At 29.6% G+C, this 27,413-nt stretch overlaps 1 protein-coding gene across 1 annotated transcript; it reads right to left on the bottom strand.

The window, feature by feature from the left end:
• Window positions 1-163: 163 nt before the first annotated feature.
• Window positions 164-26,629, bottom strand: LOC142226865 (uncharacterized). Its single transcript, XM_075297103.1, has 3 exons — window positions 26,266-26,629; window positions 1,369-2,083; window positions 164-1,306 (listed from the first exon to the last, which is right to left on the bottom strand). The coding sequence occupies exons 1-3, from the start codon at window positions 26,371-26,373 to the stop codon at window positions 1,176-1,178; spliced, it is 954 nt and encodes a 317-aa protein (XP_075153218.1). The 5' UTR covers window positions 26,374-26,629; the 3' UTR covers window positions 164-1,175.
• Window positions 26,630-27,413: the final 784 nt, after the last annotated feature.

The following is a 27,413-nucleotide window of genomic DNA, read 5'->3' as shown; positions in this document are numbered from 1 at the left end:
CTTTTACTGGATTTACATATATAGGGTTTGGAGAAAAATAAAGCAACAAAATTTACCAATTACGACATGGTTTAAAGAAAATTTTATATAATCTATAAATAAAGAAACTATTAGGTTATTGATTATCTTAATATTCATCTGATGAAAATAAGTAGAAGAGCCATTATATTTGTTTATATTTTATTAAGATTCTTATAATCTATGTCCTTTTATAACATTATACACATTTGATAAATTGTCCTTGTTGTTTTTTTATAACATTTAATAATTTTTGATAATAATTCGTTTATTTTACGTAAGAGCAGTAATACAGCAGATATTCTTCAGAATTTCTATTTGGTATGCTAATATTGATTGAAGTTCAATTATGTTTTATGGATATTTTAAAACAACGAAGGAAAAAAAAACTAATAGTAGAAAAAAACTCAAAATTAAACAAATAAAATTACCTAATAAAATTGAAATATAAAGTACGATTTAGATACATAAAAATATATATAAAATCGAATTGTAAACAATTACTGATAGCAAGACAATAAGTATTTACTTTTTTGTAAAGGTACTAGTGTAGTAATAAAACATTGGCGGATGTTCGTTTAATTTTAGATTGATTTGTGTGCCGTCAGGAAGATTTTTTTGTTTTTGTCTCTGCTAGGAATGTGGGTTTGGGGAAAGGCATGCAAATCTTGTTTTCGTTTTTTATTGAGTCTAATAAAAAAGCATTTGTTTTAGAACAATTTATCTATATTTAAAAATATATATTTTACCCTTAATTCTTGTTGTAAACATTTATTTGCTTGCACCCACTGTTTGAAAAATAAAAATAATTAAGCATCAAATAGAAGTCCAAAAAAAGAAAAATATGATTCCAATTATGTTAAAAGAGAAACCCCATTTCAGAAATGCTTTAGAAATTCGTTTTATAGGCAAAAATTTCGGTTGTTGTTTTTTTTTTTTTGCAACATTTCTGAACGGCAGTGGTATCCAATAACAATCTGATATAATTACATTCAAGAAATCTACAAACTACTAAAAAAATAGACCTCGTTTTGGACACGAGCAGCTTAGTTTTTTTGTTGTTTTAATTTAAATTACAAATAATTAAAATTGTGTATTGTTTGTTTCGACGATACAATGTCTATTGTATTGTGATTACACTACTCTTATTGATGATCTTATTTCGGATGTTGTCTTTCGTACTCTTCAATATCGGCAATATTAACAAGATCAAATTCCACAATGCCCTTGCCCGAATATTCAGCAAATTTACCATTTGATGAAATGGGCTTAGCTTCACGTTTGAAAACTTTTGAGGGAAAAGAAAATATTAGAATTTATTTGAAATACTACAACAAATACACAACTTACCTCCAGATACATAACTTTCCAACATGTATACTTTCATGTCATAACATTCGTTGGCAATGCGTTCCGAAATCAAAGTCAAATCGGTGATCGGTGGTGTAACAACTCTCATGTTACGGCGTACCCGGTCAGTATCGATATTGTAGTAACCCGAACCCATTTTCTCCATTAAATCAACGAAACTCTTTGGTGGCAATGTGGTGCTACGGTCCAAAGGCATAATGAAACAACGGTTGGCAGTTGTATCAATGATGGCCGATTGATTTTCCTTAAAATCATGCATAAAACGTCCGTGGCGTCCATCTTTAAAATCTGGTACATTAATCTTAGTATAGCTCTCATCATCACTCATATCCATTTCAATCTCTTCGCGGAAAAATTGATCATCAGTTTCGGGGAATGTTTTGCGTCCAGTAAGACGTGGCAATAACCAATTGAAATTTAAATCCAATTCATCAGGTTGAGGATAGAAACGAGGCACTGTCATGTTGCCACCATTTAACTCATATGGTACATCACAGAAAGTGCGATAATGGAATTTTGTTGGATTATCCGAATTGCCAAAGGAACGGTAAATAATATAGCCACCAAATACACCAAGCATTATGGTAACCAAAATAAGTAGAATCGTAAGACCATTTTTAATGCAACTAAATGTTGGTGGTTGAGTATAGTTGACGGATTCCACATCGCTACCTTGTGGAATGTAGGCTTGTTTCTACCATAAATGCAATTTGTTTAAAAACAATAGTTAGTAGCATAAATACAAAAATGTTAAATGTATACAATAGAAATTATTAATGATATGCGCCAGACGGGTTGTACAATGTGTGAGTGTGTTTACGGTTTACTTTATCTTAATTAATAACAACAATTTATTAAATATCTTATAATGAGTGCAACGTGACGAATCATTGTTTTTGCTTTTAAATATATATATATATATATATATATATATATATATATATATATATATATATATATATATATATATATATATATATATATATATATATATATATATATATATATATATATATATATATATATATATATATATATATATATATATATATATATATATATATATATATATATATATATATATATATATATATATATATATATATATATATATATATATATATATATATATTTACTCCCTGCGCATTATTTGGGGTCCTAAAAAAAACATATTTTTTTCGCTGTGGTTGGGTTAATTACCTCTATAATATTACATTTAAACTAATTTCCCCAATTTTTGACCCCACAATTATGATATATATCCCATTTTACATACAACGCATTCTTTCGCGACAATTTCTACATTTTCCGTTTACTTCGAGGACGCGTCCTCAAAGACACCGAAGCGTATATGAAAAATATATGGAGAATCGTGTTGCCACATTTTTGTACACGTTTTCATTTTAACACGCCGGCTTTGATTTTATAGTGTGTCAACACATCCATGGCGAATGTCGGTAGGCGATATCACATACATTTCTTATGGAGAACGACTTTGTTATCGAACAACAAAAGAGGTTCGCGACGAAAAACCAACAAAAAGTTGTAACTCAATCAAAATCATTTTGAAGAATACAATAGTCTCTTTCCCTATCTCAAACGAAGGCGTATTTTCGTATTTCAAACGAAAGAAATTCGATTTTGAAAACAAATAACTTCATATGTTGTTGTCGAGTAGGAGTCGAACACATGAATTTAAAATATTCAAGTCAAAAATTTTAAATATACATTTTTAAGGTGGGTATTAACTAAGAGTTTATCTGCTAAAATCAAAAATAAATCTGTAAAAAAGTATAAAAGTTAATTCTTTGATGAAAATTTTATTATAATTTGATTGAGAATATCAACTTTTCACAAAGTATATATTCTTTAAAATGGATTACTAAAGAAAAGTAGTATTGAAAAATGATGATTTTAGCGGCTAAATTCGAACTTACTACCAGTCTTTAAAAAATCCAAGCGAAATTAACTTTCAAAAGTAGAAACCCTCAAACTGAAACGGGTGATATTTTTCTAACGAATGGGTTCCGTACGATAATGTGGATTTTTAGCAAGTTCACTCAAAAAAAGTAAACCCTATATTTCACTAATACGGCGTTCTCACCAAGCATGTTTTGGGGTTTGAAATGTTTTCCCTTTATAAGCATTTCAAAACGAGTCGTTTTCCCCATATAAAAAACTAAGTCCAAAACACAAGTTTTCCTCAAAAACACGTCAATTTTAGAATGTGAACCCACCTAATTTGGAATATACCCCGAATAACATACCCATTTCAAAATAGCCCAATAACCACAGGATGAGCGTTTTCCAAATGCAACAACTTTTCAGTTTGAGGGTAAATATAATTTTCAACATAAATTCAACTTGACTTGAAATAGCTCATCTTCAATACATCTTCAAATTGTTTGCGAATTACTTCTAATTTGCCAAAATGTTGACGAAATCTTTGAAAAGGTGTTGAAGATAATATGAGAAAACTTTGACAAAACACTACCCTAAAATGCAACGAAAAAACCATGTGGTTTTCAATACTTATTTGTGCAACGAAGTTCGTGGTCAATTGCAAGAAATAAAAAAATGGAAAATTTTAGACATATATCCCAATAGTTTATAAAAATAGGTAAGTGAAAATAAAAAATGAAATAAAACTTTAAGGAAGTCACTAAATATATATCTCTTTGCAGAAAACTAAAATTATGGATTCTACGTTCTTGAAAACATTAAAAAGCTGACCGATGAAAAATGGTGGATAATTAACGTGAACTGCTTCCAATAATTTATAATAATTGGTACGTCAATATGAAAAATTAAATCAACACTTTAGAAAAGTCACTAAATTTAAATCTCTTTGCAGAAAACTAAAATCTTTGGATGTTACATTCTTGCAAACATTAAGAAGCTGACCAATGAAAAATGAGTGGCTTATCGACAAGAAAAAGTTTCCAGAAACATTACAAACAAGTGCAACCAATTAGAATTGTTAAAAACAACAAATTGTTGAAATCAACAACTTCTGGATGAAAATGTGCATCACGTCGTCAGTTTAATTCATATGCTATTATCAGTTTAAAATGGATATTTTGTGAATTCCAAAAAAACACGCGGTCCAGTACGTTCCTAATTTCGAATTGCCCGCATGTTAATAAATTTTAATGCTGTTTTATGACACCAACAGGAACACGCAGAGAAGAAACATGATTGTCACAATCATATTCGAAGAGCAAAATAATATGATAGCAGCTATTTTTGCGGCGACCATGTAACATTTTAACCTGCAACCATGTTGGCTCAGTGAACATGGTTCTAAGAAAAATACTATTGTCCTCATCTAAAATGTTATTATATTGATAAAAAGAATTTTGTTTCCATTAAAAGACAATGGTCACGATCTAAAATGTTATGTTATTCGTCAAAAATGTTTTCTTCTAGTTAAAAGAACATGGTCACAACCTATAATATATGTTGATTTTTATGAAAAAACTTTTTTCGTCGTCGAAAAAAGGACGCCACTTGAGAAAAGAAAACACAAAATCAACTTTGTTTATTTGTTTTTATATATTTATAAACTAATTCATTGTTTATTTGTATTTATAATGTCGTGCACACAAACATCACATATTTTTTACACACTCTAGTTTGGTTCAATTTCAACAATAAGTAATCATTCCATATTTACTTCGTGCCCATCAAATGTACAAACTGCAAATAAAAATAAATTATACCATGTATCAAAATGCAGAACAAAAACCAGGTACATTTTTTTCAATTACACTTTCCGTGTAATGGCACGTGGTTTTATACCACGTGCCATTTCTGAATAAATAAATTAAAACAAAACACAATAATTCCGTATTCTCCGTCCATTCCAAGAAACAATCAGCACACGACTGACGCGCAAAATGAAAATCGTGTGTACCTGCTCAATGTTTTTATAAAATTCTTTTTGCTGAAAAAAATAAAAAAGTAAATGGTCACGAAAACTATGTACATGATCTTTATGGCCATGTAATGGTTCTAGACATGTCTATACGTAACCTATAAAAATACTTTTTTCCATGCAAAAAAGTAAAAAAATTGAATGGTCAGGTACATGATTTTCCTGACCATATAATGGTCTCAAATTCTATCATTTAAATAATAGAACATGTTTGCGGCATTTGAGAACCATTTAAATGCTTATTGCCAACATATATTTTTCTCCGCTCGAAAATTATTTTTACAAAGACAAAATACATGGTTTTCGGGACAATTACATACTCTAAATAAGCATTAAATGGATGCGGCAACCATGTCCAAACATGTTTTTTCTGTGCGTGAAGGAAATCGAATTATCAATGCAAAAGTCTTTACTAATATTGTTTAAGATATTTAAAGTTTTGTTGTTTTTTTTTTTGTTCTTATTTGTTGATATGTTTAATAAGATTATTATTTATCAATTGGTATTGTAGTATATTATGTAGTGTAGTGTATTATTATATATTTTATTTCGATGAAAATGAATAAATTATACAAAATTCATAGAATTTTGGCTTTGACTTTCAATTTGAAGTGGGGATATCATTCATACAAATTTAGGTTGAAAAGTATTTGCAACGATGTTAATTTTGAATTTGACTCGCATCGAAAATTGTTTGACAAGTTATTGAGTAGCGATGCATTTCAATTTGAGGATAACACTTGAGATATTATTGCTAATGTGTTGAATTTCACTGTTGAGGGTAATGTCTGTTTTTTGTTGAGAACGCGATTTTCTCAACTTGAATATTACCCTAATCCTTTGAAAAAAGGTTTGAAAAATCGTTGAAATTTAGCATTTTTCAAACGTTTGTGTTTATTGGGATATGTCAAATTATTGATATAAATTTCATAGAAAAAAAAGGAATAAACAAAGGCTTTGAAGAACATGGACATGTGAAAATAATATAACATTTTTTCCCTTTGCGCTCGCGGTAATTATTTGAACATACGTTGCATGTATGTGAATTTCGAGTAAATGTGAATTTCTAGTTTCCATGGTAAAGCTGAGTACTATGTTCAGCTTTCAAGCTGAAAACCAGCTTGTTTTCACGGTTACTTTTTTTAATTAACTAATTTAGAAATATAAAATTATTTGCAATCAATTCCTTGGATCTTTTCCAAGGCCGTATTCAGGGGGGGGATGAGGGGGATCAAACCCCCCCCCGTAATGAATGAATATTTTTATATAAATAAATATATATTTTTAGCTGCATAGAAAAATCTTATCGAAGATGTTGAAGAAAAGCTGGAGGTTTTTATTTGAAAAACGCTTACCTATAAAACTTGCACAAATCATAGAATACTAGTTGAAAAGCCCGTCAAACTACGGTCGAAAAAAACAAATTGTTTTTGTTCTCGCACCACAAATTTCATTTTTGGAAAATGTATTTCTGCTTTTTATGTGTGTTTGTTGTTCTTTTTGTGAACATGACTCGCTTTGTTTGGCCATAGAACAACAACGAAACAGCCAAACACACGTGTGTAAATGAAATGGAGCAAAACCTGCGAAAAGAACCTGCCTAATTTAGCGATGGAAGCAATAAAGAGATATTTCCAAACGTGCATATTTTAAAAATTTTGGTCACTTTGCTAGTTACTCAGGGATGGAAAATACAATTTTTAAGAAAGTACAAAAAAGGTATTTTTTGATCGGAAAGGTACTTGTTACTAAATTTCAACAAAAATTTCACTTGAATATTATTGTCAAGAAACTGAATTTTAAAGAAAATAAAATTTTGACAAAATTTTCTATATAAATAAAATTTTGCAAAAATTTTCTATAGAAATAAAATTTTCCAATCGTTTTGTTTTGTTATTGTTGGTTTTGATCTTTAAGCATTGTTGTTTTTTTGTTGCAGCTTAAAACCATACATTGACTAAACTACAAGTGTAGTTTAACCAACAGAGGAAAAGAATGTTTGTCAAATTTATTTGGGCAAAGACCTATAGACTGCAAGATGGTTGGATGGTTTCGGAATTACCACATTCCTTATCAGCATCCTCTATTTGTAGCAAAACTATCAACCAATTATCAGAATAAATTCAGGCAGTTCATTAAACCCAACAATGAACCACACTTGAACCCACCGAAAAAAGGTTTTGTATGATAACCGGCTTATGCGGAAATAATTTTGCAAAAAAATTCTATAGAAAAAAATTTTGCAAATTTTTTTTTATAGAAATAAAATTTTGCAAAAATTTCCTATAGAAATAAAATTTTTACAAAATTTTCAATTGAAATAGAATTTTGACAAAATTTTCTATAAAAATAAAATTTTGCAAAAATTCTATATAGAAATAAAATGTTGACCACATTTTCTACCGAAATAAAAAATCGATAATATAGAATCGCATTCTTTTTTCGACTAAACATTCTTGAAGTTCAATAAAATCCTAGTTTTGACTATGTCTTTTACAAAATCGAGATTTTCTTCCCACATGAACATGTCTGTTTTGCCATATTTGTAAAATACTATTAGCAACTAAGGTTGATAAAGACTTTCCAAAATATTAAAATATTTTGTCAAAGCTATTGTACCATAAATCTGATATCGACTCAAAAATGTCTACACAAAAGGTACTAAATCATTCGCGGGGGTACTACGTTACTGACCGGGGTGAAAAAGTTTTGAAAAAAGTACTATAGTACTGCATTTTCCATCCCTGCAGTTACTACGTGTTCATCCGAACGTTCATTTTCAACAATGAAGAGATTCATGGCTGAACAAGAAGGTTAAATACATGGCTGAATAAGGAGGTTGAATCACGATAACAAAAACAACAAATTTCAATATGTTGTTTACAATTTTAAGAAGTCAAAATCAGCTGATAAAAGAATCGTATGGCATTGGTAAAAGTGGCAATTATTTATTCTTTCAATTGTCCTGAAAAAATAATTCAAATCCAGAGAAAAATAAAGGTTCAAATTCAATTGCGTCACCTATGAGTTATTGTGAAGTGGATAATTCATCCGAGGAACGCCGATATGAGACCAAAGTTAATAATGGAAGTCAGTCAAATGGATATTCGCCATCTATTAATAAAAACAGTTTAGGATGCAGTTTAAAAGCTGATGTGCGTGGTATTTTGGGTCTGGAATATGTTATCAAGATACTCAAGTCATCTTTGAACAATTCTCCAGCTATGAATGCGCCAGTTTGTTTGAGATGCATTTGCTATGCAGTGTCATTTGGAGATCTGCAATCACCATAAACATATGATTTTGACATCTTAAAATTAGGTCGAAATAAAAAAATTGTAATCATATGGCCCCATGATTTAACCTTCTTGTTCAGCCATGGTTAAATATGATTACAATTTTTTTATTTCGACCAAATTTTAAGATGTCAAAATCATATGTTTATGGTGATTGCAGCTCTCCAAATGACACTGCATAGCAAATGCATCTCAAACAAACTCGCGCATTCATAGCTGGAGAATTGTTCAAAGATGACTTGAGTATCTTGATAACATATTCCAGACCCAAAATACCACGCACATCAGTTTTTAAACTGCATCATAAACTGCTTTTGTTAATAGATGGCGAATATCCATTTGACTGACTTCCATTATTAACTTTGGTCTCATATCTGCGTTCCTCGGATGAATTATCCACTTCACAATAACTCATAGGTGACGCAATTAAATTTGAACCTTTATTTTTCTCTGGATTTGAATTATTTTTTCAGGACAATTGAAAGAATAAATAATTGCCACTTTTACCAATGCCATACGATTCTTTTATCAGCTGATTTTGACTTCTTAAAATTGTAAACAACAATTGAAATTTGTTGTTTTTGTTATCGTGATTCAACCTCCTTATTCAGCCATGGAAGAGATTAAAGACGTATCTTAGAAATTCGACTAGCGAGAGTAGACTCAAAGGATTGGCATTAATGTCGGTTCATCGCCGAATAAATGTGCCGACTGAAGAAGTCATTGATTTATTTGCTGCCCAAAAAGCCAGTCGGTTCAATTTAATATTATAAAAATATTGTATACATACCTATGCATAATTAAAATTTTCTACACATGAGATTATATGAATATTTTTTTTTTTTTTTTTTAAGTTGAACCCTCCCCGAATTAAAATCCTGGCTACGGCCTTGATCTTTTCCATCCATTATTTGGCAAGACTCGATCAAAATATAATCGTCTTCATAAATATATTTGTAGTTTTAACTTAGTGTTTTGGTGAAAAAACCGAACATAGTACTCACCTTAACTGTCAAACTGAAACATCTCAACTCGGTGTGAACGGTGAAATGTTTTGGAAAAATTAATGAGGAAAACGAGTCAGTAGGAACATAGCATAAAGCTGATATAATTTTTGTTTTGTCCATGGAATTATTACGTTTTGACAAAGTTTCAACGACTTCAATAATTATTTGCGTACGTTAGTTAAATTAACTAAAACAGAGGAATACATTATACATAAATGAAGCATTAAGATTAACTAAGTTCGCGTATCTCCCAAAAAACGTTCTGAATTTCTTAAAATTTGTAAATTTTACCAAAAATGCGCCCATCATGAACTTCATATGGTACTAAAGACATTCTTGCAATTTTTAACTCAATGTTTTTCCTTCAAACTACAAAATTTTCTTTAACATTAAAAAAAATTAATTATGTATAAAAATTTTTTTGAATTAAAATTATTTACTTATTTTTGTGAAAACTGCGTGACATTTGCGTTTCTAATACAGTTTAGTTAACATTTTCTAAAATGAATATATTTTTTATAAAATTAACAAAAATTTTCCTTTCTGGTGTTTTTTCAATGTTCAATGTATTGTAACTTTGTAGGGAATGAACCAAAGCAACATTTGAAAAAGTTTATATTCGTTGAAATGAGTAATTAAAGAAAAGTAACATTAAATAAATGGCTATTTTAGCGATATGGAGCGATTTAATGCTGGCCTTAAAACAAAACGCAACGATCTAAAGAATTAATTCGAATAAAAATCTGGGTCAAAATTTGATTAAAATTTACAAATGATTCATTTGTTTAAATATGTATATATACTTATATATATATATATTTAAATTAAAATTATATATATTTAAAATTTCAATGACCGATATCTCGAAAACTAAGCATTTTTGACAAAATTGTTACTTAACATTTTCTCTTTGAAATATACTATTTATACCAACTATGCACGTTTCTTTGTTAAATTTTGTAAAAAATGGAGCAATTTATTCAAAAAATTGTCAAATATTTAAAACTTCAACGTTCGATATCTCGAAAACTAAACATTTTTGACAAAATTGCTACTTAACGTTTTCTCTTTAAAATATACTATTTATACCAACAAAGTACTTTCTTGGTAAATTTTGTAAAATATGCAGCAATTTATCCAAAAAAATTTTAAATGACCGATATGTCGAAAACTAAGCATTTTTCACAAAATTGTTACTTAACATTTTCTCTTTGAAATATACTATTTATACCAACTATGCACGTTTCTTTGTTAAATTTTGTAAAAAATGGAGCAATTTATTCAAAAAATTGTCAAATATTTAAAACTTCAACGTTCGATATCTCGAAAACTAAACATTTTTGACAAAATTGCTACTTAACATTTTCTCTTTAAAATATACTATATATACCGACAAAGTACTTTCTTGGTAAATTTTGTAAAATATGCAGTAATTTATCCAAAAAAAATTTAAAATATTAAAATTTTCAACGATTGATATCTCGAAAATAAGATACCTCGATTTAAGTCATTTATTATATACCTTTTATTTTGTACCAAACTTTTTGTAATTTCCATCAATAATGGCAGAAAATGTGGAATTTTGATCATATGGCGTATTTTTTTATATATCCCATTAGATGTTTTTTTTTACAATTTTGCTTATTATTTATTTTTTCGGAGGAATCGGTATATCTTGTGCAGTTAAGGGTTAATTACGCTATGGTTACGAGGTGTATGCGTATTCGAAAGAAATTTGCCACAATTCTTAAAATTCAACAACTTGGCAATACTGATGCGGTTATACTGACATGCTATAGATCTATTTCACTCGATCATTCAACTTCGTATGTGAGGTAGAATGAGAAAAAGATGTTTGTGCTATATGTGATATTAATATAAACATAAATCAAACGAAACCAATAAATCAAGGCCTTACCAACAAATCCAAAAAATTTTCATATATTTAAAATTTCAATTACCGATATCTCAGAAACTAAGCATTTTTTGACATAATTGTTACTTAACATTTTCTCTTTGAAATATACTATTTATACCAACTATGTACTTTTTTGTCAAATTTTGTAAAAAATGGAGCAATTTATTCAAGAAGTGGTCAAATATTTAAAATTTCAACGTTCGATATCTCGAAAACTAAACATTTTTCACAAAATTTTTACTTAACATTTTCTCTTTAAAATATACTATTTATATCACCTAGATACTTTTTTGTTAAATTTTGTAAAAACAGGAGCTATTTATTTAAAAATGTTTAAATATATAAAACTTCAACGTTCGATACCTCGAAAACTACGCATTTTTGACAAAATTGCTACTTAACATTTTCTCTTCAAAATATACTATGTATACCCATTATGCACTTGTTTTGTTGAATTTTGTAACAAAATGAAGCAATTTATCCCGAAAATGTTAAAATATTTAAAACTTCAAAGTTCTATATCTCGACAACTAAGCATTTTTGACAAAATTGTTACTTGTTACGACAGATATCTCGAAAAATAAGCATTTTTTAAGAAAATTGTTACTTGACGTTTTCTCTTTAAAAGACACTATCTTTGTTTTTGTTAAATTTTGTAAAATATTCAGCAATTTATCAAAAAAAAGGTTAAATATTTAAAATTTTATCGACCGATATCTCGAATACTAAGCATTTTTGACAAAATTGTTACTTACATTTTCTCTTTAGAATATACTTTTTATACCCACTATGTACTTTTTTGTTAATTTTTTTAAATGCAGCAATTTATTTAAAAAATATTCAAATATCGAAAATTTCAACGTTCGATATCTCGAAAACTAAGCATTTGTGTCAACATTGTTACTTAACGTTTTCTTTTTAAAATACACTATTTACATCCATTATGCACTTTTTTATTAAATTTTGCAAAAATTTATCCAAAAAATGTTAAAATATTTAAAAATTCAACGATTTATATCTCGGAAACTAAGAATTTTTGACAAAATTGTTACTTAACATTTTCTCTTTAAAATATACTATTTATACCCACAAAGCAATTTCTTGTTAAATTATGTACAAAATGCGGCAATTTATTAAAAAATTAAAATGTTAACATTTTCAACGATTGATATCACGAAAATAAGATACCTCGATTTAAGTCATTTATAACATATACCTTTTATTTTGTACCAAACTCTTTGTAATTTCCATCAATAATGGCAGAAAATGTGGAATTTTGATCATATGACGTATGTGTACCAAACATTTTTTTTATATTTCCCATTAGATGTTCTTTTTACCATTTTGCTTATTATTTATTTTTTTCGGAGGAATCGGTTATGAGGTGTATTGCGTATTCGAAAGTAATTTGCCACAACTCTTAAAATTTAACTTGGCAATACTGATGCGGCTATACTAACATGCTATAGATCTATTTCACTCGATCACTCGACTTCGTACGTGAGGCAGAATGAGACAAAAAATATTTGTGCTATATATGCTGTGGGCAGTGATGTCAATTGTTGGGCATTCAAATCGTCAAAAAATCGTCACCTTTAAACGAATTATTCAAACAATAGCATAACAGATGTCATTTGAATTCGATTTAATTTCACGAAAATGAGTAATCATGCTAACTAATTAGTCATACAGTTTCCATTTTCCTTAAACATTGATTTATTTTAATACTTAGTACTAAGTTCGTTTCTGCCTAAAGGCCGGTACTATGTTCGGTTTTCGAGTTGAAAATCACTTTATTTTCGCGATTACATACAATCAAAATTTTAAATAAAAACAAATAGATTGCTGTGAAATCGTAATCGAATATAGATGAAAAAGACAATGCATATCAATTGGGTTAAATTACCTGGTTTTAATCGCACTATTAAAAAAAAAACATTTGTTTCTTGCGATCTCGGTATTTATTTGAACAAACGGTGCTTCGAAATTCCCATTTACTCTAAATTCAAATATAGTCACCATTTGTTTAAATAAATACCGTGATCGCAAAAGGAAAACATTTTTTTAAGTTATTTTCACATCCCTATGTTCTTAAAAGCCTTTGTTTATTCATTTTTTCTATGAAATTTATTTTAATAATTTGACATATATTTTGAAAAGAATATGTTCAGTCAGAACATATTCCAAATTAGGGGCGTTTTACAATATGAAGTTGACGTGTTTTTGGAGGAAACCTTGTGTTATGAACTTGATTTTTGTATGGGAAAACGACTCGTTTTGAAATGCTTATAAAGCGAAAACATTTCAAATCCCAAAACATGCTTGGTGGGAACGCCATATTATATGCAACACCATATAAATATGAGTGTGAAGCAGAGAAAAAACCGGAGAATTCTCTATTTCTCAATTATCAAAATTGATCTCTCTATGGTTCTCTTTTGCTGGCTTTTTGAGGTAAACGAACGAATTCCAGTAATATTTTTGATGATTACCAAAAATTAGCGGGTTCTCGAACGGAGCTAATATGAATAATATGCGTACTAAGTTCGAGTTTATCCGCTAAAGTGAAAACTAAAAACATATTTGTAGAAAATTTTAATATAACTTAATGGGGGGGAATAGCCCAAAGCAAATTTTCAAAAAGTTTTTATTCCTTAAAATAAATTATTAAAGAAAAGTAATCGTGAAAAAATGCCGATTTTAGCGGCTAAACTCGAACTTAATACCCACCTTAATACCTCATACACATTACACTTTCAAATTCCACTAAAATTCAACTGTCATTTGCCTTATAAAAAAGGTATTTCAAATCTATTTTTCGTAGATTTCGAGACTAATGTGAATGAGCTTTAATAGTAATTACACAATTTTACTAGCACGCCAACATCAGTAGTAACTACAAAATAGCAAACATGGCATCACTGGTATCCATATGATCATAATTTAACAGCTACCATCGGTGATGGGAATTAGAAAATGTTTGGTACATGTTGAAAGGAACTTTTGGAAGTGTTCAAGCATGGCATATTCGATTAAGGTTTTATCAATGAAACACTTAATTGCGATATTTTAGTTTTTTAGTTGATATAAATTTAACAAGTTTTTTTAATAATTAACCGACTCTTAATGTTTTTTTCATACTCTTTGTTTTTCTTACGTTTGCCGTCTAATTAAAAAACTCCTTTTTACAAAAATATGTTGACAATATTTCGCCTGATGTGCCAGTGAGAACACTTAAGATGTACAAAGAAATCATATTTGTTTAGTTCCGCTCGAGGTCATGAGATTAAAAACAGATGTTGTTTTTTGTAAGTTGTAATTTTTATTTAAAAATATCCAATACATCGAGATACCTCTATGCTTGTCCTCAGGAAATTACTTTAAACAAATGTGTAAAAAATGCTGCCATTTGCCCAAAAAATGTAAACTACTTAAATTTTCAACAATCGATATCTCGAAAACTAAGCATTTTTGACAAAAGTTGTACTTAATATTTTCTCTTTAAAATACCCTATTTATACCCTATATGCACTTCTTTTGTTAAATTGTGTAAAAAAATTAGCCATCTCTCAATTTTTTTTATATTTAAATTTTCAACGAACGATATCTCGAAAACTAAGCCTTTTCCACAAAATTGTTAATTAACGATTTCTCTTTGAAATACACAATTTTTTCTAATATGCACTTTCTTTGTTAAATTTTGTAAAAATTGCAGCCTTGTTCAGAAAAAAATTTTAAAATTTAAATTTTCAATGAACGATATCTCGAAAGCCAAGCCTTTTTGACAAAATTGTTACTTAAAGTTTTATCTTTAAAATACACAATTTCAATTTAAAAATATCCAATACATCGAGATACCTCTATGCTTGTCCTCAGGAAATTACTTTAAACAAATGTGTAAAAAATGCTGCCATTTGCCCAAAAAATGTAAACTACTTAAATTTTCAACAATCGATATCTCGAAAACTAAGCATTTTTGACAAAAGTTGTACTTAATATTTTCTCTTTAAAATACCCTATTTATACCCTATATGCACTTCTTTTGTTAAATTGTGTAAAAAAATTAGCCATCTCTCAATTTTTTTTTTATATTTAAATTTTCAACGAACGATATCTCGAAAACTAAGCCTTTTTCACAAAATTGTTAATTAACGTTTTCTCTTTAAAATACACAATTTTTTCTAATATGCACTTTCTTTGTTACATTTTGTAAAAATTGCAGCCTTGTTCAGAAAAAAATTTTAAAATTTAAAATTTCAATGAACGATATCTCGAAAGCCAAGCCTTTTTGACAAAATTGTTACTTAAAGTTTTATCTTTAAAATACACAATTTCTATCTAATATGCACTTCCTTTGTTAAACTTTGAAGTGCAGCCATTTTCCCAAAAAACAAATTAAAATATTTAAACATTAACGATCGATATTTCGAAAATTAAGTCTATTTGAAATAATTTGTACTTATCATTTTCTCTTTGAAATGCACACCCAATATGTACCTTGTTAAACTGTAAAAAAATGATGCCATTTCTCCAACAAATGTAAGAAAACAAAGGTAAATTCAAAGGATATGAAAATATCATTGTGAGTCCCAAATTATTAAAATTGTTTCGTATATATAGTTAGTCTATATATACAAAAAATATTGGGATATATACAATATATACATACAAAAAACTGGGAAACATAAAATGAAAATATTGTAATCAGTTGTTTCATTGTAGTACCTTAATCAATCATGTATATGTCATGTTTGATTACTTTCAAAAGTTCCCTTTAATGTTGTACCAATCTTTTTCCAATTCCCATCACTGACAGCAAATGTTGATCAAATTTCCAGAAGAAAGGAAGAACAAAAATCAAACAAGGAGATTTGAAACTTTTCTTAAACTTAGAATGGTCAGATTATTTTATTGACCATCAAATTTTATCGCCTACAGGTGGAAATATCTGTGGTCGATCAATTCATGCTGCCTTACATTCCGCCAAAACAGTTACATGGATAAAATACCACGTAACCTTTCAAAGCACATAAAGAAGTGTAGTGAAATAAGTCTATGTTTGCCAAGAATTTATGATGAATATTAAAATTCAAGGAGGGCTTCGTCGTTTGTGAGAATCATGGACCAAGTTTCGTGAGACAAGCATTTGGCAATTAACACTGGTCATGTTTAATCATTGCGCAGGAACACCGAAACACAACAGCTAACAGGGGCTTTCGCAGATTGTATAAATTTGCTGTCCGAGAACCTCCAGCCATCTACTTTATCTCTGAAACACCCACAAAGTCTAAGGCTGCCTAAGAATAATTATTAATTTTTATTCGATAAAATATTCATGAAACAAGAAATAAATTATTATTCAAATAAATTGTATGTAAGTTTTTTGAAGTGAATGTAAAAATATCTGGCAAGAAGAAATCCAGATTATTAACCTGGTTTGCTTCAAATTTGGCACACTGAGTACAATGAATAGTGTGGTCAAGTGTGCTAATTTTGACTGAAATCGGTTCAGATTTAAATATAGCTCCCATTTAGAATTATATGACCACAGAAGTCAAACTTTTACTCCGATTTACCTGAACGTTTTCACAGCCGGTCAAAGTGACATTGTAGCTATACCTGACAAAACTGGTTAAATTCTGTTCAGATTTAGATATAGCTCCTATATATCTCTTTTTGTCCGATTTACACTCATGACCATATGAAAGGCAGACATGTAGACAGAGTTGAGTTAGAATTGTTGCTATGCATGCGGAATTTAGAAATTGGTTTAGATTTAGATATAGCTCTCTATATATGGTAGACTCATATGATAATAGAGGTCAACGTTTCAGTCTGATGTAATGTTAAATAAAATCGGTTTAGATTCCGATAAAGCTCTACATATATCTCTCGCCCGATTTACACTCATATGGCCACAGAGGCCAAAGTTTAACACCGATTTACGTGAAATTTTACACAGTTAGTAGAAGTTGGTTGAAATCGATTCAGATTTAGATATACACACCAGATATATGTTTTAGGCTCTATTAACTACAAAAGACATACGTTTACTCAGATTTACGAGAAATTTTGTACAGGGATGTAAAAGTTTCAATCTGATTTACGAGAAGATTTAAAAAGAGCCTAAAATTTTACTGCGGGTTATTTCAAATTTTGCACAGATAGTCTATGAAATGAAAGCAGATGTTGGTTAAAATCGAGAGCCAATGTGACCACATATGTCAAAGCTTTTGCCGAATTTAAGTGGTATTGCGCACAGTGGGTAGAAGTTTAACTCTAGCTTTGTCTGAAAAGTTGGATTGAAATTGGTTAAGATTCAGATATAGCTCACATATATTTCCGCCCGATTTGTGCTCAATTGACCACACAGGCCAAAGTTTTACACCAATTTATGTAAAATTTTGCGCAAGGAGTAGAAGTGTCGTTATAGCAACAAAATTGGTTGAAATTGGTAAGATACAGATATATATTTCATTCGCCCGATTTACACTCGGTTACCACAGAGGCCAAGGTTTTACTCCGATTTGCCTGATGTTTTGCATAGGGTGACATTACATCTCTACATGCCAAAGTTGGTTGAAATCGATTCAGATTATGATATAGCTCTTATAGATATTTCGTCCGGTTTACCCTCATATTACCACAGAGACCAAAGTTTTACTCCGATTCACGTAAAATTTTATACAGGGAGTACAATTAGGATTATTTAATGCATGCCGAATTTGATTGAAATTGGTTCAGATTCAGATGTTGCTCCCACTATATCTTTCGCCCGATTTGCACTCAGTTTACCACAAGCCGAAGTTTTACTCCGATTTACGAGAAATTGTGCACAAGGAGTAGAAGTGTCATTCTAGCTATATTATTGTAATCGGTTAATATTCAGATATAGCTCTCATATATATCTTTCGCCACATTTATAATCATCTGAGCACAGATGTCAAAGTTTAGCCGGATTTAAGTCGAATTGCACACAGGGGGTATACGTTTAACTCTAGCTTTGCCTGGTAAAGTTGAATTGAAATTATGCTCAGTTGACCACAGAGGCCAAAGTTTTACACCAATTTATGCAAAATTTTGCGCAAGGAGTAGAAGTGTCGTTATTACTATATCTGAAAAAAATCGTTGAAATTGGTAAGGTTTAGATATAAAAAGTAAGGAAAGTCTAAAGTCGGGCGGGGCCGACTATATTATACCCTGCACCACTTTGTAGATCTAAATTTTCGATACCATATCACATCCGTCAAATGTGTTGGGGGCTATATATAAAGGTTTTGTCCCAAATACATACTTTTAAATATCACTCGATCTGGACAGAATTTGATAGACTTCTACAAATTCTATGGACTCAAAATTTAAGTCGGCTAATGCACTAGGGTGGAACACAATTTTAGTAAAAAATATGGGAAACATTTAAATCTGAAGCAATTTTAAGGAAACTTCGCAAAAGTTTATTTATGATTTATCGCTCGATATATATGTATTATAAGTTTAGGAAAATTAGAGTCATTTTTAAAACTTTTCGACTAAGCAGTGGCGATTTTACAAGGAAAATGTTGGTATTTTGACCATTTTTGTCGAAATCAGAAAAACATATATATGGGAGATATATCTATATCTGAACCGATTTCAACCAAATTTGGAACGCTACAATGCTAATTCTACTCCCTGTGCAAAATTTCAACTAAATCGGAACGAAAAATTGGCCTCTGTGGTCATATGAGTGTAAATCGGGCGAAAGCTATATATGGGAGCTATATCTAAATCTGAACCGATTTCAACCAAATTTGGCACGTATAGCTACAATGCTAATTCTACTCCATGTGCGAAATTTCAAATAAATCGGAGTAAAAGATTGGCCACTGTGGTCATATAAGTGTAAATCGGGCGAACGATATATATGGCAGCCATATCTAAATCTAAACCGATTTCAATAAAATTTTTCACACTTGACTATACTACTAATTGTACTACTAGTGCAAAATTTCAACCAAATTGGGGTAAAACTCTGGCTTCTGGGACCGTATTAGTCCATATCGGGGGATAGATATATATGGGATCTATATCTAAATCTGAACCGATTTAGCTGATATTTTGCAAGTTTTTCGAGACTCATTAAATATTCGGATGAACTGAATTTGAAGAACATCGGTTGATAAACACGCCAATTATCACCAGATCGGGGATAAATATATATGGCAGCTATATCTAAATCTGAACCGATTTTTTGCAAAATCAATAGCGATTGTCTTTGTTCCAAACAACGACCCTATGCCAAATTTGAGTACGATCGGACTTAAACTGAGACCTGTACTTTGCGCACAAAAATACATGAACAGACAGACAGACAGACGGACATCGCTAATTCGACTCAGAATTTAATTCTAAGACGATCGGTATACTAAACGATGGGTCTCAGACTTTTCCTTCTTGGCGTTACATACCAATGGCCAAACTTATTAAACCCTGTACCACAGTAGTGGTGAAGGGTATAACTAGCTTACATTTCTTTCGCCCGATTTTCATTCAGTTGACCACAGAGATCAAAGTTTTACTCCAATTTACGTGACATTTTTCACATGGCGTAGAAATAACATTCCATATGTACATGACAAAGTTGCTGGAAATTGATTCAGATATAGCTCCCACATATATCTATTGTCCCATTTATACTCCTGTGACAACAGAAGTTAAAGTTTTACCAGATTTAAGAGAATTTCTTCACAAAGAGAAGGTGTCATTGTAGCCATACAGGTATGCATAACATAATTTATTAAAATCGGGTAAGGTGTAGATATATTTCCCCTATAAATATCTTTCGCCCGATATAGTCTCATATGACCACGGAGGCGTAAGTCTCACATCACATTTTGCATGCAAATTTTAATTGCTATAATTTATAAGACAAGTTGTTATTACTTCTTTACACTATGCTCTTTCAAGATGTGCGAGTCAAAATTATATTATTAAGACACATACGAAGTATTCCCTAGTGGCGCATACTGGTATTTAGATGAAACATATAAAAATTTGTTCTGCAGAACCTAACCATATTGCACAAACGTTTATGTTTACATTTGTTTATTTAGGAATGTCAGAGGCGATAAGTATTAAGACAATGAACGGCGCCATAAATTCAATTATATTGTAATAAAGTGGCAACATCTTTTATAGGTAAAAAATATAAAAACGACGATATTTAATAGAAATCATGTTAAAATAAATATGAAAAGACCAATAAACACTTTAAATATGATGTATGTGTTCATTGCAATACAAATCTCAAAGAGAAAAAAAAAGTCCCGAAACTATCAAGGTCTCCGAACAATGCGTTGCAATGAATAAAAACAGCGGGACAGTCCTTGAACAATGCAAATGAGCCCAAACAATGCGCAACGATGAAAAAGTGTCTTCAAACAATGCGCTAAGAGTAAATATATATATATATATATATATATATATATATATATATTTATATATATATATATTATATATATATATATATATATATATATATATATATATATATATATATATATATATATATATATATATATATATATATATATATATATATATATATATATATATATATATATATATATATATATATATATATATATATATATATATATATATATATATATATATTATATATATATATATATATATATATATATATATATATATATATATATATATATATATATATATATATATATATATATATATATATATATATATATATATATATATATATATATATATATATATATATATATATATATATATATATATATATATATATATATATATATATATATATATAATATATATATATATATATATATATATTGTGTGGGATAATGTCAAACTTCATTCCTAAAGAAATCTAATTGCACTGAACTACCACTACTGGGCAGTAAAATATAGTTGGGCAATTGTTTTTGTAATGGCTTCTTACAATAATATAAAAACAATATAAAATGTTGTTATAAAAACAACGAAACAAATATTACCGTTTCACTTCATAAAAAATACATGAAACTCTAGTATTATCTATATCTTATCCCGTAACAATGAAAATATATCTTGATAAAACAGAAATGCCTAATTGAAAAATACCCACAGTTGTTTCCTCTTTTGTTGACATTTCATTGATATTTTTTGTTTGCCTAGCAGAAAATTTCGTGTTGAAATAAGTTTAAAATAGGCCAACAAGTAGATTCGCACATTGCACTTCGAATAATCGATTCTATGTAATTTTCAGGATCAGGATTTATTTTTAAAAAGTAATTTTTATGTTGGTTAAAATCAAGAAATTGACAGTAGTTAAAAAAAAATAATTTAACTTATTTTTATGCTGGTTAAAATCAAGAAATCGACGATAGATAAAAAAATTAATTTTCGGTAAAACGAAGATTTATATTATTTTTTTTTTTAATTTTTTTAAAAGTCCACCTTTGGCTTGCTTGATTTACACTTTTTTCTATAATGGGAAGTATACTAACTTTGTTATTCCTTTTGCAACACGCCAAAATGTTGGTTCCAAACTCCATATAGTACATATATTTTGGGTCGTGGTGAAATTCTTAGTCGATTTAGCGATATCCGTCCGACCGCTCGTCTAGTGAAATCTCGCTAACCTCCAAATGAAACCATCTGTCGACTTGAAACTTGGCCCAAGTAGTTGTTATTGATGTAGGTCGGACGATATTACAAATGGACTCATGTATAAATGGTACATATTAGTTCCTAATTATATATAGACACCTCCATATAAACCGATCAATTACGAAAGTAGTTTACATAGGTATTTATATATTTATTTAATACTTAATTTATTACAATTACAAATTATAATAAACTAATCTATCCGGGCACTGGCAACTAGAGGCTATCGGCTAAAATATATACAATTATGATATGAACCAATTTTTGTGTGATTGGGGATCGGTGTATCTGTGATCTATATGTAACTATAGACCGATTTGAACCAAATTTAATATAGTCAAATTTATATAGTTAACGGCCATATATTAGCACAAATATAAAATTTCAACCGATTCGGATAAATTATGCTCCTCCAAGAGGCTTCGGAGGTCAATCGGTTTATATGGGGGCTCTATATAATTATGGAGCGATTCGGACCAATTTTTGCATGGATGTTAGAGGCCATATATAAAAACCACGTACCGAATTTCAACCGGGTCGGATGAAAATTGCTCCTTCAAGAGGCTCCGGATGTCAAATCTGGGGATCGGTTTATATGGGGGCTATATATAATTATGGGCCGATTTGGACCAATTTTTGTATGTATGGTAGAGCCCATAAATATAGCATTTTCACTTCAAATGAAACCTTTTAAATTTCAAATTAAACCTCTTTCAAATCAAATGAATCCTTTTTCAAATGAAATGAAACCTTTTTCAAATCAATTGAATCCCTTTTCAAATCAAATGAAATCTTTTTCAAATCAAACAAAACCTTTTTCATTTCAAATGAACATTTTTTCAAATCAAATTAATCTTTTGTAATTTTTAATGAACTTTTGACCCATATTTTAATTCGAATTCATTGATGGTTCGGCCAAGAAGGAAACAAAATTGTATACTTTAAGAAAATATAAAATAAAAACTTTCTGCCAAATGGACACTATTTTGACTTATAATGCCAACAAACACTTATTTTGTAACTGAACTATTTTTTTTTTTAATTTCGTGCGAAAAAAAAATTAATAATTGATTTTCTATTGGATATGATAATATTAGACAAGGATTAGTGATAGTGATTTTAATTTAATTAAAAGTCCTATTAAATTTATGAATAACATTTACGTCTATTCACTTAATCAAAAACTTATATTTAAGATGGCGTGCATTTCTAAAATAAAACTTGGTTGTTCAATAATTATAGAAGGGGTCTTCACCCACGTAAGAAAGTAGCACATAATTCTTTGACAAAGTTTTTAACAAAAGGGTATTTTTTTGTTCTTAGCGATATAAACATTTATTTGATAACAAATTTTGTAGGCTAATTCATACATTAGAAAGAATTGCTTTCATTTTAGAGATTCGTGTGATTTGAAAAAAGTTTCATTTGAAATGAAGAAGGTTTCATTTGATTTGAAAAAGATTTAATTTGGTTTGAAAAAGATTATCAAAGGTTTCATTTGATTTGAAAAAGATTTCATTTGGTTTGAAAAGGATTTCATTTAGTTTGAAAATGGATTCATTTGATTTGGAAAAGGTTTCATTTTAAGAGAAAATGCTATAAACACCGCGTACCGTACTTCATCCGGTTCGGAGGTAATTTGCTTCTCCAAGAGGATCTGGAAGTCAAATCTGGAGATCGGTTTATATGGGGGCTATATATAAATATGGACCGATTTGGTATAATATTTGTATAGATGTTAGATGCCGTATATGTTATAAACACCGAGTACTGAATTTCAACCGAATCGAATGAAATGTGCTTCTCCAAGAGGCTCCGGAGGTTAAATCTGGGGATCGGTTTATATGGACACTATATATAATTATGGACAAGCCAAATCTAATGCTTGGGGGCTATACGTAAAAGTGGTCCGATATGGCCCATAGATCGACTCAGAATTTCATCACGACCCATAATATATTATCTTAGAACAATATTTTGATGTGTTACAAAGGCAATGACGAAGTTAATATATCTCCCATACTATGGTGGAGGGTATAAAAACTAATACGTCTTTCGTGTACATGCATCGCATTATTATTACAAGACTTTTTTATCTCTTTTATTATATATTGTCATTTGTGAGTAATAATATCAATAATGTCCATTTGTGTTGATTTGTGGTTTATAAAACCAATGGAATTTTATAATAAGAGGATCGAAACAATACAATATAAACCATAATGCAATCGTAAGAGAGTAGAGGGTCAAGTAAATAAAATAAAATCTTAATATATTTTTATACTTAGTTATCATTGCACATATTGGAATAAGATTTTATGAAACTACACCAAATTAGGAAAAAACGATTCGATCGCCTAATTTGCCAAACAAGTAGAAAAAGTGAAGACTATTTCCAAAATCACTATATAAAGTTTATATATGTCTTATGCCAACAGAAACTAAAAATTTCCGTACAAGTCAATAATCTGACCTATACGCTGATATTATGGAATATTTTAAAGCTCATTTGTTATTCAACGAAACTTAAGCCAATTAGCTTAAAAAACATACCAATGACTACTTAAATAGGACCTGGAATGTTTGCCTAAAATTTCTGAACACATGTGATATCAGATATCCTTGCCTGTTTTTATAGTATTCACGTAGGGTATAAAAGAAAGAAATCTAATTGTTTCCTATTGTATCGTAACGATACCTATTGTGTCGGAAACCAGACTTTGAAGGCAAGCTAACCATTGCATCGATGATAATCTTATGATTATCATCTCCGAGATATTTAACAATAACAACAAAGCAGCGGCTGCTCTTTAGATATGGCCTATTACGAATATAATATATTCACATGATTAACATATCAAATTGGAAAATTCCCAGTTTTTGATCTTTTATTCACTTTATTGGATTATTTTTTCATTTGTTTGGAATATACCGGGTGGTCCACCCAAGGCTCACTGCTTGCATTTCATCCAAAGTAATTCTGTAAGTCTTCATGTCCTTTACTCTTCACTTAATCCTATAATCCCATCAGATAATTTCTGTTTTTTTATTCCGATCAAAAGTGGCATATTGTTTATTGAAGGTACTAATAATGTATCACCACTGCTTTCTAGCCTAAGATGTTAATACTGTGTACCGGTGTCAAATTCGTTCAATGCGAACAAACTAATAAATGTACCAATGTGGCTTCTCACAATATTATATGTGTATCGAGGTTTAAATAATTGTGCACGTAAAGACCAGACACAACAAATGTATACAACATGGTCATGCTCCAAGCCCAAATAAATTAGAGAAATTCAAAACCATGACCTTATTTAGAAATGATCGGGTAATCTTTAACTAATTGTCGTTCCAAATAACTTAATTCGAATAAAACATATAGAGCTAGATTTTGTCTTTGTTTTGGTTGCACCCAATATTCTTATTATATACTCGTCTCAAATGACATTATAGAATAACGCCCCATAATTTCATATGGTGAACTGCAGAAGGTGCTTTTGATGATATAAGCAAGTTGACTGCAAAAACAAAACTACTTCCAATTCAACCTACAAACCCCGTGTACCAAGAAATGAAAAAGATGGGTCAGGGTCGAATTCTATGTACATACAACATACAATAAAAATAAACAAGAACAAAATACAAATATACTCACAAGGGATATAAAAGACTTCAATGCAAAATATATAAAAACTAAAACATTTATGCATATTATGCAGTTTTATTGAACTCGAATTATTATCAATTAGAAATATTATCCCTTATAAGAAAATAACACGAAAATACCAAACAATCAAATTCACTTGTGGGAAAAATCAATATATACCTTCCAATGAACCTGACACAAGGATAAAAACATTATACCATAAACACTCGTGTCAACGACAATCACTTTTGCGTGTATGTACTTTTGATGATATCACAAAGTAACTGTAATTCCTATACATTGTACAAGGATAGGCGCAAAGTCAAGGATGTTATTGATACATGATACCATATAAAATATGGCTGATCTTTTTTTTTTCTTGTCTGACTTACCCCCAATAGAGATTTTTCCATATGATCCTTTCCAAAGGATCCCAGCAAGGGTAATGGTAATTTGAAATTACCCTTTTTGTCAAGTGTTGGTTTGGGTAGAATGGTCATGTTGGTATATTGCTCACAAAATTAAAATTGGATTTTTTGTTTGAAAAATACTGCGTAATAATACAATAGTCAAGTAAATACTGTTAGTTCTCGTAATTTTTTCTTTAAACAATGCACCAAATATACGTTTGTCAATTTTTCATAGGTTTTCACCTTTTAAAATTGATTTTTTCACCGAAAATTTTCACAAAATATTTCTCTACTATTTCAGTTGTTTCTTTGTTGGTGGTTGCTTGTAGAATGCAATTCTCCAGTATTCCAATTATTCAGCTGTTTATAAGTTACTACAATTGGAGAGATATTAAATCTGTCAAAAGTATTAATTACAATTCAAAACTCACCAATTGGCTTCGATAACAAAATTAGTGTGTAAATATAATCATAGCGATAGGCGGTAGGCGAAATATTTTTTTTCCGCGGCGACAAATACAATAACAGCAAATTTCTCATATCCGAAACGAATGCTTTCGTTCGACTAGGATGTCCAAAACAGCTGAATCTATAAAGGAAAATCAGCTGTTTTGACATTTCAGTCGAACGAAAGCGTTCGTTTCGGATATAAGAAGCTTGTCGGCAAATATTTCCTTTTTTCCTGTTTCTGAGTGTTTTTGTTGCCCATACAGCATGCTTTTGTTTAAAAACATGTAATTTAATGTCTCATTCAACCAAAATTTGTATAAATGCAAACCTTATTTTTAAACACTTTTACATAGAGAATTCGATTTCTTCCAGAATGTTGCTGCCACAAAACTGTATTAAAATTGATTAATATGCAGGCAATTTGAAATAAGGAACGCGATAGCCCGCATATTAGAATAGATTTCCAGCAATAGGAATTCACAACATAACAATTTAAACTGATAATGTAATGTAAATTAAATTGATGATGTGATGCACTTTTTCATCCTGAAGATGTTGTTGATGTTTCACTAATATTAATTAGTTGTACTTTAATATGTTTCTGGATACTTTTTCTTGTCGATAAGCCACCATCATTTTTTCCATCGGTCAGCTTCTTAATGTTTCCAAGAATGTAGCAT

This window comes from Haematobia irritans, chromosome 2, assembly GCF_050003625.1.
Source record: "Haematobia irritans isolate KBUSLIRL chromosome 2, ASM5000362v1, whole genome shotgun sequence".
Taxonomy (NCBI): domain Eukaryota; kingdom Metazoa; phylum Arthropoda; class Insecta; order Diptera; family Muscidae; genus Haematobia; species Haematobia irritans.
The sequence above is the reverse complement of the archived record's forward strand: the minus strand, read 5'-3'. Positions and strand labels throughout refer to the sequence as shown.

Bases quoted from the DNA above. Each gene is read 5' to 3' on its own strand.
- LOC142226865 (XM_075297103.1), bottom strand. From the start codon at position 26,373: ATGACCATTCTACCCAAACCAACACTTGACAAAAAGGGTAATTTCAAA. The intron at 2,084-26,265 runs GTAAGTCAGACA...CATTTATGGTAG, and splicing joins TGGAAAAATCTCTATTGGGG to AAACAAGCCTACATTCCACA. The intron at 1,307-1,368 runs GTAAGTTGTGTA...TTCCCTCAAAAG, and splicing joins GGAAAGTTATGTATCTGGAG to TTTTCAAACGTGAAGCTAAG.